The sequence below is a fragment of the Patiria miniata genome, unplaced genomic scaffold (assembly GCF_015706575.1).
Source record: "Patiria miniata isolate m_02_andy unplaced genomic scaffold, ASM1570657v1 HiC_scaffold_5, whole genome shotgun sequence".
Taxonomy (NCBI): Eukaryota; Metazoa; Echinodermata; class Asteroidea; order Valvatida; family Asterinidae; genus Patiria; species Patiria miniata.
In genome coordinates this window covers 16,438,344-16,450,626 of record NW_024037072.1, presented here as the reverse complement: position 1 = coordinate 16,450,626, position 12,283 = coordinate 16,438,344, and the positions used below count along the sequence as shown (strand labels likewise).

General features: G+C 40.9%; 1 protein-coding gene across 3 annotated transcripts; it reads right to left on the bottom strand.

Moving 5' to 3' along the window:
- Window positions 1-83: 83 nt before the first annotated feature.
- Window positions 84-11,704, bottom strand: LOC119741494 (probable peptidyl-tRNA hydrolase 2). Of its 3 annotated transcripts, none has more exons than XM_038217268.1 (7): window positions 11,638-11,704; window positions 9,517-9,663; window positions 7,033-7,236; window positions 6,028-6,129; window positions 4,869-4,957; window positions 3,457-3,571; window positions 84-2,292 (listed from the first exon to the last, which is right to left on the bottom strand). In XM_038217268.1, exons 2-7 carry the CDS (start codon window positions 9,655-9,657, stop codon window positions 2,206-2,208), a joined length of 738 nt encoding a protein of 245 aa, XP_038073196.1. In that variant the 5' UTR covers window positions 9,658-9,663; window positions 11,638-11,704; the 3' UTR covers window positions 84-2,205. The 3 variants fall into 3 exon arrangements, with proteins under 3 accessions (XP_038073196.1, XP_038073194.1, XP_038073195.1); XM_038217266.1 differs by having other exon boundaries at window positions 11,559-11,696; XM_038217267.1 differs by having other exon boundaries at window positions 11,546-11,690.
- Window positions 11,705-12,283: the final 579 nt, after the last annotated feature.

The window sequence follows — 12,283 nt, the reverse complement described above, 5'->3', positions numbered from 1 at the left end:
AAATAGTTTATACATGATTACAATTTCAGTTGTTACGAAATATCGAAGTTATAAGAAAAAAAGATGAGAGGGTTTGGAGTTGCTTTGTTTTTATTACAATTAACAGGACATGAGAACAGTCCCAGTGAGAAAAAACCCACAAATTTTCACTACAATCAGGCAAAATTCATTACCAAGTTAAAAAAAGAATATATTCAAAAGATCTCAATCAAATTTCAGTATACAGTGGCGGCATGTGAACAGATGTGCCAGCCTTTGACAGAGGGCGCTATTACCATCTCACAGTCGGTACCCTTTTGTTAAAAAAAAGTCTGAGCCCCCGGCCAGCATATCAAAATATAAACGGGCATCAATTAAACTAGTTAACCTCATTCAGAGCATCGACGCGACCAGAACCCCTTTGGTAACTTTACCAAATGAAATCATGGCACTAGCCCTATTCGCACATTATTCCTTAATATAAGAAACTGCCGTCTCCAAATGGGTTTGACAAACTTGACAAATCAGTGCTCGTTACCAGCAGACACTTAGGCGTAGTCGGGGCAGGTGGGTGACAAGAATTTGGGATGGCTAGAACAACATGCCCATATTGATATTAAGGACACCATTGTCATTTTCAATAAATAAATAAGTTCCACTTGTGGAGGACGTTTGCCTATTATACATGTATACAAGACTAGCAGGCAACTGGGGCTAGTCAAAAGCCATAAACCCGTAAATGCCATGTAGCCAGGGGTCACGCCCAAAGTCAAGATGCTAGCAACATTAGCAATGCTGCAGACCTGGGAAATAGCAAACAAGAACCACCCTGAAAGGATGGATTCTTGTAATAAAAATCGCCATATGAACCACAAAGGGAAACTGACTCGTAAATATGTATACATGTATAGTACTTTAAAAAATGAACTAAGAAATTACAATTAACTCAGCCAATTATACAAACTATTGAATTGTAACCGGTGCTGAGGCACCTCATTGGTTTTGGAAAGTAACACTAAGCTGCATCATCCCTCATGAACCTCATGACATGATTCAAATGCTTCCCCAACTAAACAGAATGGCCCCTCCAAGCCTTTTTAAGCTGGTGCAAATGTATGTACACGTATAGTAATTTACTGCAGCATGATGCCGTTGGCCATGTTTATCACCACTTTTAGTGTGAAAGATCACATGGTCCTGTTTATATGTCACTTTGTTTTCATTCCGTGTATACTTTCTTCTTGCATTATGGTGGGTTTTGGTTTTGTAAAAACTTGCTTTGTTATCCCTTTGGGATATTTCGCTTGTTTTACTGGGATGCTCTCTTAAGCAGGTTCTTAAAAGATAAATGCATTATATGAACATAAGGCTTTCATATACTATAGACAAATCCGGCGGCAGGCTCGAGCGAGCCGTGCTCAGGAAGTACACCCGCACTCCGGGCTCCTTCGACCGATAGGAATACCAAAATACAGGTGCGACTTGTCTTTAAGAACGCTTGCAGCATGTACGTGAGTGACACCACTGCAGTAAAAGCTTCTAATTCTGGTAGCCGGATTCCACTCTAGCATTCTAGTTTTTTTCTAAAGGTTGACTTGTAAAGGCATTGATCACTGGGTCAGCGTACTGTTTGTCTTTCTGATCATTTTTGGAATGATCGTTTCGAAAGTTTTACATGTACAGAACAGGCATGGAACTGGGAAGTCGCCAAAAAAGAGGAATTTCAAATCTTTCCACGACTTTGTACATTGTTTTTCTATTTTTAATGGCACGGGAAGTAAAAAAAGAGGAACTCAGCTGATCCGAGAAAAAGTTGCCTGACATGTAAAAGACATGAGGTCCTTGTACGTCCTTGAAACTAATCCTACTCAACTCAACAAGATAAATCCAAAACCAGTTCGGATGTATTCTGTTAATCTGAGCAGTGAACAAAACATATTTGGTTTTTTTAATGTTGGATCCTGTGTGACTGAGCAGGCTTAACACTTCAGCAGCTGCTGGATTAAGTTGCATTCAGTAGTGTCCTTACGAACTACTAGCGTAAGGTGTAATGCAGACCCTATCGGACGTTGTTGGCAATGTTAGTGGCAGTCCAAGGAACACAATCCTTGCTCTGCAACAGAGACTTGCACGATGTCTATTGTACAGCAAGAACAGTTTGCCGTACTCATCAGAACATTCTTCATAACTGCATTGCACAAAGTCTTCCTACCGATTCGATATCCGTCAGAGTAGACTGAGGGCTCCCGTGATTTGATCCACCTGTTTTGCTTCTCCAAAGATGGACAGAACAGTGAAGGATTCAGCAGGTACCTACAAGGAAAACATTGCAAAAAGGGCGGTTGAGTTCAACACTGCCCGGGGACATGATAGCCAATCAAACTTTTGCAACTGAATTTGAAGTTTACCTTTTGAGGATTCCCTGTTCAAGATGTAACAAGTGCGAGTGCACAATAAGCTCTGGCGAAAAAATCTTTTGGTCAATTTTTGGGACAGACAGACAGACCATCCGAACAACCAACCGAACGAGCAACCGACCACCAAGCAACATGTAGAAGCTCCTGCCAGAGCCTAAAAATTGCACCCCCCCCCCACCTTTTGGTGACATTTCCTCCTTCTGGATACCGTCCAACCACTATACAAAATGGCGTCCACCTTGTTCGAGGAAGATATTGTACAGTGCAAGTGCGAGTGCACAATTAGCTCTGGCCGTGTTGCAAGAAGTCTTGCGTGAAATTGTTCAAAACGATCCCTGCCAGAGCTGAAAAATGCGATTTCGAAAAAATGCGACGCTGATGGCACATACAGAACACCATACTTTTGGTCAATCTTCCGGGGACAGACAGACAGATTCGCTCGTACCCAGCGTCCTGTTTGCAGGGCGGTGGGTACGAGCAAAACAGACAGACAGCCAGACAGACAGACTGACCACCAAGTGACACGTAGAGGCTCCTGCCAGAGCTTAAAAACCTGTGTTTTGATTGTCTTAGCCCTTTCTATATGTTCAAAGCACTTCACAATGCTGAGAGGTTTTTTTATTTCATGCTCACTTTCATGAGTAAAAAAGTCTGACTTCAATTCCTTGGAAATGCAGATAACCTTAGGGATATGTCAATGGACATGATGAGTGATCCAAAACAGAGGTGCACTTGAGTCTTCACTAGTCATTTTCGAGTCAATCGCAGGTCATCCAGCATTGAGTAAAGTGACAAGAAAACTGAGACAAAGCATTTCCTTGTCCTTATCCACCCTGTTACTTATGACCTTACTTTGGGATTGGAAGCTACATATGTTATTGAGAAAAAAAAGACCTGATAAGCGAAGTGAAGACGGGAGTCTAACACCATGTATATTCTGACAATGATCTTATTTTTGTTGTAATGTTCTGTCAAATGTTGGACTTCAAATGTTGGTACAAGTATATTAGAAATACACAATGTGAAAACAGGCATAGGAAGGAATAAGACTGCATCATACCTGTGTTCTCCCTGCATCTTGTGTCAAATGAGAAGGCAGTGATGCAAATGATGCCCTCTTCTGTAAATCTAAGAGATGTTCTGCATTCGATCCACACAGTACTATTTTTGTCTCCCTGCATTAACGATACGTCGATGGAACAATTGTGCAAATGGGCCGTTTTATAATTCACAACTGATACTGTTTCATCATACTAACTGCTCGTTCAAGTGTGTGTTAAAACCAAGAAATTCCAGTCGACTTCCATATTATTTCAAATCTACTCTGCAAGCCTGTGTTTCAAAAGACAATTTCAAAAGTTGCTCCAGAGATATCCAAATATTTTGAATTTTTTGGGCTTCCGGAGAGGCACCAGACACTACTTAGCGTAAAAATTCCTCATTTGACTTGTTGGAATTTTCAAGAGCGAGCGAGAGAGAAAACTGATATTCCAATGCTGGCAAAACATGAGCAAGAAAGAACAAAAAAAAAACCCCGGTTTTATGCCCCTGCTACCTGAACACATCTTTTGGAGCAACAAAATGAAAATCAATAATTACTTTCCTGGAAGTGTTTTTCTGCCGACTGCCGGGGAGTTGGGTGCTTACAAAAACAGTGAGCAATTTCCTTCAGGGCCCTACACGGGCCAGAATGTCTGGAGAACACGTTCTCTACAAAAGTCAGTGTTTGTCTGAAAGGTACATGTACAAAGCAAGTACATGTATGGACAGGGTGCTGTGTACTATTTGTGCTACTGGATGCACGTTTGTTCACCTTATATACATCCAGGTGTGCAATTATTTGGGTGTCTGGAATACCAGAAACTGAACGCTTTCACCACAAAGACGGATGTTTAGAGAGTGTTTAGCATTGTAAATATATTATCAATGTTTTATGTAAATGTATTCTCTACTCTCTACAAAATTTCTAATAAACTTTGTACAAAATGAGTACTGTGTGGAAAGAATTTTCAAAGACGAAAAAAGAAATTGACTGGAGTTTGAGTTTGAACCTTGGGTACGCCGTCTACTGTGCTCTACCAACTGAGATATCCAGCCGTACGGAGATCCAGAGAGATATGTTGTAAGTTTCAAGCCCGCTCCACTTAATTTCTTTGGTCAACATTAATATTATTATAATGACCTAGTTGTCTTCCTTTTGTGATTTATTTGAGGAAAAAAAAAGAGTACAAAACTTAAAATAATAACAGGGGGGGGGGGGGGGGGGGAAGACGGGGGGTGTGAAGGCGCTGCAACCCCCCACCCCCACCCCCCTCCCCCAAGATACAAATGTAATTCTGTTTCATGTACAGTGTATCATACTCCAAGACACAAAGATCATTGCATGTTACCAGCAACAATGTTATTGCAATTCAGTGGTTTATGTCTTCAGCTGAAGTAAATGGTACATGCTGATTAGTCAGGTCAGCTTACCCCTGTGTTTCCCACCGTACCAAGCAGTGTTCATGCCTGGCTCTGTCTTGCAGTAGTGTCCGGTACAGGCCTAGGCACGAGTGGGCAACCTGTAGAGAAAAAACAATTTTGGATTTAACTTTAGTAAGCATGCTTCTGAGCCATGCAATCTAGTTCAAAGTGATTGAGGCAAAATCAAAAATTTGCATCTTTACTTACTAGAAACACTTTAGTGAACAATAATTATTTGTATTACATCACATTTCCCCCTCCCCCCCCAAAAAAAATTAATTTAGTTTGAATTTCAGAAGAATCGCCCACTACAAGTGGTCACCTCGTCTGGGTGGGAGGTATGTCCGCCGATGCGAACACTAGGATACCTGGACACCTACAGGTAACCCCATTTTGTGTGATGGGAAAAGATGTTAAAAGCCGTTGTTATATCTGGCCTCAATAGAAATGCTTCTTAATTGGTTCAGTGTTAAAGGGAATGTACATCATTGGCTTTTGCTGTAATTTTCAGAAATGAACTATTTGAAGGGGGAGTATAATAGATCAAATTTTGTTACACTGACATGTTTGAAGTTTTTTGTTAGAAAATGCTGGAAAAACCAAGAAAAACAAAAATGTTCAAGTAGTCTGGTTCCCTGACTCCACTAAAGATAAAATGGATCAATTTCCAGATGCCGGAAAATTGTAAGGTAAGGGAACAAGTCTAGCTGGCCTGCACCCGTTCATGAATATGTAACCAATAGCAAACAAAATTTGAACTGAATAAAAAATGGTAAATTTGGAGCAGTAGTTGCAAAATAGTTAGGTTTTTCCAACGCGCTGGAAACGTATACACAAATACCATTTTCTTGAAAATGACTTCACACCAGGTGCCATAACTTTACAGGATGCTTTTGACTGTCATTTACCAACATCCTAAAGGTATTTCGTAAAAACTTGGTAGTTTTATTTTTCGATGTTTGCAAATGTTGTATATTCCCTTTAAAGCGCAAAGTGTGTAAATGCATTTGTGAAACAATTCAGATCATGCATAACATAATATAGACACTAAGCTTATTTTAATACCACGCCCATCTTTTCATACTACCCTGTTTGGTGTTGCTCATTATAAAACATTCTTGTCAACTGAATATTGCTACAAAAAACTTGCAAAAAATAGTTTCACTACCTGTGCAGCTATCTTGCCTTTGCCCATTTTTAGTTCTTCATTGACAACAAACACCATCTTTATTCTGTCCGAGCCTCCAAGTGTACCAGAACATGGAACCAACTGTCAAAAAAAAAATATCACAGCAGATGTAAGACAAGTACTTTAACTGTAGGCCTATTGATATAAGTGTTGATATAATCAGAAGGCAGAATACAGGGGTGTAACAAACCCCTCCCCCCCACCCAAACCTCGTCTTTGGCGAAATAGTGTTACATCTAACTGTCAGCAAAAGAGGCCACTGTACTTCCAGAAACCACAGACATGTGTGTGGTACGCAATCAACAGCATGCTCAAGCTTTGTTGGAAAAAATTACGTAAACATGTGTCACGGGGGAACACAGATGGCGGGCTTTTAATTCAGTGTGATTGCGCAACATAAACAGTCGGTCATTTTTTGTCCATCCGGGTTTTGTGTGTTATTTCAACCTTAGGCTTTGTCAGGCCCCCGTACAAATGGTTTATGTGATCTGTATCTGTCAGGCTGATATTTGCTTCAAACAAATGCTAAATCCTACAAAAGCAATACTTCAGAGATGAAACTGGCCTTGGCAAAAAAAATCTGAAATTGGATCTTGGGTCTGAGCTGCCACAGTGTCACGCAGTGCAGTGCATCAATGTGGGACCCAGTGAATTTGTCCTTGTCATTGGTCAGTATTTAACCTTTTCTCCAGTCGGAAAAGGATCTGATCATCACATTTGTCTTTAAATGTTCTACCAAGGAATCACTCCATTCATGACTGGTTAAAAAGAATTAAAACTACAACACTTGTGCAAATTTGTACGTGCCGTTTTCAACGACTTTTCATGGATTTTTTTATGGAAATTATAATGGAAAAAAACCAACATTTTGTGGAAAAATCGTCCAAAAATCACATTTGTGGGATCGTTAAAAAATCTGAAATTTCATTGGAAAAGTAAAAAAAAATCTGATTTCAGATAAAAAGTTTCATCTCTGATACTTACATTCTGCTCACCAGGCCTTGTTTCATACATCGGCTGTCCTGTCATAAACAGGTCCGCGCCCACTCTTTGTACTGCTTGTAGCATTTGCTCTTCAGACCCGTCATCCATGTACGAGTCTGTGGTGACACTCACATTTTCGTCACCACCGTCAAAGTACCAGGCAGCTGCTGCCTCCAACGATTGGCCACCGGTCAACAGAAGTGCCTGCAGACAAAGAGTAGGGTGAAAGATATCCTTAACAGGCCAAATCTACTACAGACCCTGAATTTTCTAGAGGGTGTATTTTTCCACTGATTTAGGCAGCACTCACTATGGATTTTCCTTGGTGTGAGAGGTACATGTACACATACGTGTATGGCTTCACCTTGCCTTCCTCTATGGAAAATGCTACAAACATTTTACCCTTTCTTTTCTGGCAATGTTACAAAAACATTTCATTGGGGGGGGGGGGGGCCTTGTCTCCAGCATGTTTGCTTGTATTTTCCTAATAGTGATCTGATAAGAATAAGAAGTTTCAATATAAGGCTTATATTCATGTAGTTATAAGCATTTTGTCTGATTTCATCGATTGACAAGTCACAAACATTTATTGCTGGTTGAAACACTCCAACAACATCCAATGAGATTGGATTCTATTTCTAAACCGAGCATGCTTGCCCCCAATGTTTTCGTGATATTCTTCTTTTCGCTTGCCACGGCCACACAGTTGGTGTTTTGCGTCGTTGTTTAGACATTTTAGTAATTCAATGCTGACAGTAACCATTGTAACAACAGCCATCCATAGAATGTGTTCCATCAAAAGTGAAACAATAGGCGCATCAGTTTTCAGATGCATTTATTATTGGTTGAAGACAAGACTATGAATATGTATGATCAGATTACATGTATGCGTGTGCTCAGGTGCAACATATAATTTAGGCAGAGCTAACTAAAAAATAAATTTCTAGTAAAGAGACTGGGCCCAGAACAACATGATCTTGCCAAGCTATCAAGCTTGTTGTCGTTCCCATTAGATTTATACGTACTTCTTATTTTTTCCAAGATAGGGGCCTATATTTTTGTCATGGTCCACGTCCCTAATGTGAATAATTCTCAAGTGATCAAGCCTGAACTGTTCATGGATTCTGTTCCATGAACACCCTCAAAGCAGTTGTACACGAATCAGCGTGCATTATGTTAATTGGAGTGATACCAATTCAAATATTTTTGGTTCTGCAGGGTGTTTCAGAATAAAAAGGACACCCAACTTCAAAGAATGAGTATGGACAGACGCTATGTTTACTGGCTATAAAACTGGTATCATCTGAATGCGTAATCTCTATGCTTTTCAATGATACTATGTTAAGGTTTTCTGAGTCATGCATCAGTGAGCATCTTGTCTTGAAAACTGGATGCAAAAATGCAGTTGGTTCACTTTCACACAAAAAAAAACCACTGGGCACGGTGTGCCTATTGTTACGAAAATGTCTGTGAAATAGCTTGAATGTTAATCCTTGGGTAAATGGAACATTGTTTTGAACGTGGCTTGGTCAAAATGAGAAATTCATGACAAACAATAAAATCCAACTTTGAAACCAACCCGACTTGTTTTTTGGTTTCTTTTTATGCACTCGTGTCTTCTTCTTGAATACTTATTCTCATGTACACCATGCCTATTGTGTTTGACATGAAAGTGAACCAACTGCAGTTTTGCATCAAAATCTCATGACAGTGGCGCTCAGTGATGCATGACCCTGGAAATGCAAACAAGGTATCATTGAAAAGCACAGAGATTACGCTTTCAGATGATAACAGTTTTATAGCCAGTAAACATTTAGTCTGTCCATACTGGTTCTTCAAAGTTGGGTTTCCTTTTTATTGAAACACCCTGTATATGTACGATTTCCTTCCTTCCTTCCTTCCTTGAAAGTGCAGCCTCATATGTATGAGCATAAACGCACTGCCAGAAACACCAGGGCGAACCCCTTCTCTTAGCGTTATAAGTGTTACTGGGTTCTTTTACGTGCATTATACAACGCACGGGACCTACGGCTTTACGTCCCCTCCGAAGGACGAAGTAATAATGGTTAAGTGTCTTGCTTAAGGACACAAGTGTCAAGACCAGGACTCGAACCCACACTCTGTTGATTAGAAACACCAAGGCTTGAGCCCAGTGCCCTTAACTGCTCGGCCATGACACTCCGCCTATATTTTTTGAAATTGCACTTCACTATCAAAAACGAACTGAAGAAATGTTTTAGTCAATTTTGGACTCAAAATGAAACCAAGTTCTCCATGTTCATTCACTAACATGATTTAACAGCAATCTTGGTTTTTACCAAACTAAGGCCTGCAAATGCATGCTGGTTCTCATTTAGAACAGGTTTTTGGGTGCAGAAGTTATGACAAAATTTACAAAGTTTGGGGAAAATCTTGCCCCAATTACAAAATGACAACATACATACATAATTATGTACGTTTTATGTCTTGCATGTCGCAAATCACCTTTTCGGCCATAGCTTCTGGTATGCCCATTTCACTCAACGCTCGTAAGTGCTCTGGGTTGACAGCTGGTCCACCCTCTGGCTCTGGCCTCAGCCCGGGAAGTCTGGCCTCCACTGGGGGAGGCCGGTCTGAGTCACTCATTGCCAACTGAATAGAAAACAGAACACAAATATACAAATGTTGCTACAAATGTGATTAACTGTTCCTTAAGGCAGCGGAGCATGCGCATGTTTCTAAACAAAATTTGAAATCCATGACAGTACGTACTTTCAATTCATCTACACCTATCAAGCGTAAAGGCCCCATAAAATAAAGGCAGTGTACGTGTATATTTGACCTCGAACCGTTCTATGATTTTCTTTTTCCGTTCTTGTACCGTCACTTCCACCATGTCCACTCGGCTTGTGCAGTGAATTTTTTTTGGCGCAAGGAACCTTCGTCTGATTCTGTCGTAGGTTGGTCTATGCAGAAGGTTCCGGGATCAAAACCCACGCTGCGCACCTTATGTTTTTAATTAAAACGTCCTTTGGGAAGAATTCCATACATGGATATCACTAATTTTTACCTGCAGAGACCATGGAGGAAGGAACACAGACTGTATGAAATCGTCAAGATTTTTCACAATCACATTTGGGTTTTTTTGTGGTCTGTTAGACTGTTTCAAGTCGATCATTAGGCTTCGTAAATGACTGCTGAATGTATGAGGTATGTAAATGAAATCTGGGGTGGGATATTAGAGGTGAAAATGGACAATTTTTGAGAGGCCATTATTTCAGGGTCTCTTGCTACCACACTCTCACGACTAGGTTATGTCTCCAGCGCTACATGCATGACCTGATGACATGCATGACATGTGAATGAATATGATGAGCTAGCTCTACTGAGTGGAGCGTTGAATTACGGGTACCCCTCCATACCAACGCTCCACCGATTCGCCATACTTTGGTGGCACCGTCACAATAGCATAGTCACAAACCCACGCGAGGACAAAAAGACCCCAAAAAACCGGTAAAGAGATTACAAATGAGAGAGACAGTTATCCTGGATTGATCTATACATTCTTGACATTCCATGAGACCCCTTAAGTTATATTGTTCCCAAACAGCGAACATTTTGGAAAAAACAGCAAAATAGTCTGAAAACTTACAGCTCAATGGGTTTGCATGGAGGCTCAGTTCTTGAATTGACTGTCGAATGAGGGCGTCTGACGTGACGTCACCGTCGTTGCTCGATCGCGAAGAAAAACAAGTCGCACTTTATCAACGACTGTTTCGTGTAATGATACGTGCTCCGATCCGCGCCGTACGACAGTATGGGCTTTGAACACACCCAAGGTGGAGACGGCTGAAACGTACACGTTCTAAACAAAATAATTAATGACGTCTCCACCCTGGGTGCGGTGTGTTCAAAGCCCATACTGTCGTACGGCGCGGATCGGAGCACGTATCATTACACGAAACAGTCGTTGATAAAGCGCGACTTGTTTTTCTTAATCATTGATCTCCATATAAACAGACTATGGAGATCAATGTTCTTAATCTTCGCGATCGAGCAACGACGGTGACGTCACGTCAGACGCCCTCATTCGACAGTCAATTCAAGAACTGAGCCTCCATGCAAACACATTGAGCTGTAAGTTTTCAGATTATTTTGCTGTTTTTTTCCAAAATGTTCGCTGTTTGGGAACAATATTAAGGGGTCTCATGGAATGTCAAGAATGTATAGATCAATCCAGGATAACTGTCTCTCTCATTTGTAATCTCTTTACCGGTTTTTTGGGGTCTTTTTGTCCTCGCGTGGGTTTGTGACTATGCTACTGTGACGGTGCCACCAAAGTATGGCGAATCGGTGGAGCGTTGGTATGGAGGGGTACCCGTAATTCTTCGCTCCACTCTGTAGAGCTAATCTCAAATGATGAGCATGTCAGCTGGAGTTACTCAAGGCGTCAAGCTATCTGTTTCTTTTTCCACACATGCTACTTCTAAAACTACTACTAGTACTACTACTACAAGGCCTACTAATAAACTACTAGTACAACTCACACTCCGGTCCAGATTTTAAATAGGGGCCTATGCTTGGTCGCAACAAATCAAACAAATTACGTGGATGTCATCAACACACCCGTGATGTAACGAGTCTTCATCAATCGCCGACTTTTTAGTCGGATAGCCTGCTCACAATTTATGGCACTTCAGTACAAATACGGCTGGGAGCCAGTACGAACTATTATTTGAGCAGTAAGTGCACTGGGGTAAAGGTTGGCTCTTCTCAACCTCGTATTCCTGTCTAGGCTAGGCATAATACAGATGAGCGATTTTTTCCCCTGCTGGGCCACTGTGTCTATATGTAGCGCCCCCCCCCCCCCCCATATTGCTTGAGAAAGGCGGGTATCTAATTAAGAAACGGTGCAAATTATAGAAATTACTAAGACAGGGAAACAAAGAATCGAGCAATAGGAATGTTTTTTTTTTGCCCGCGGTATTTCCACACGGCCAATAATGACGTCAACGAAAAACTAGCTGCGTCACCTGTACTGTCACTATGATTAGCTGGCACACTTAACCTAATTGATTGATTTGGTTGTTTTGTGTATAATAGAGCTTTGGCGCCTTTGGTCCATCGGTGCTTATCATCATGAGAATTTAAAAATATCAATCAACCTTATATCGGACACGCTTCCCCAGAACAAAACTAAATCGATATAGGCCTAGAGCTATGATAGCCCCTGGACGACTGTGAGATGAAGAGGATTTGTTTCAGTAAATAA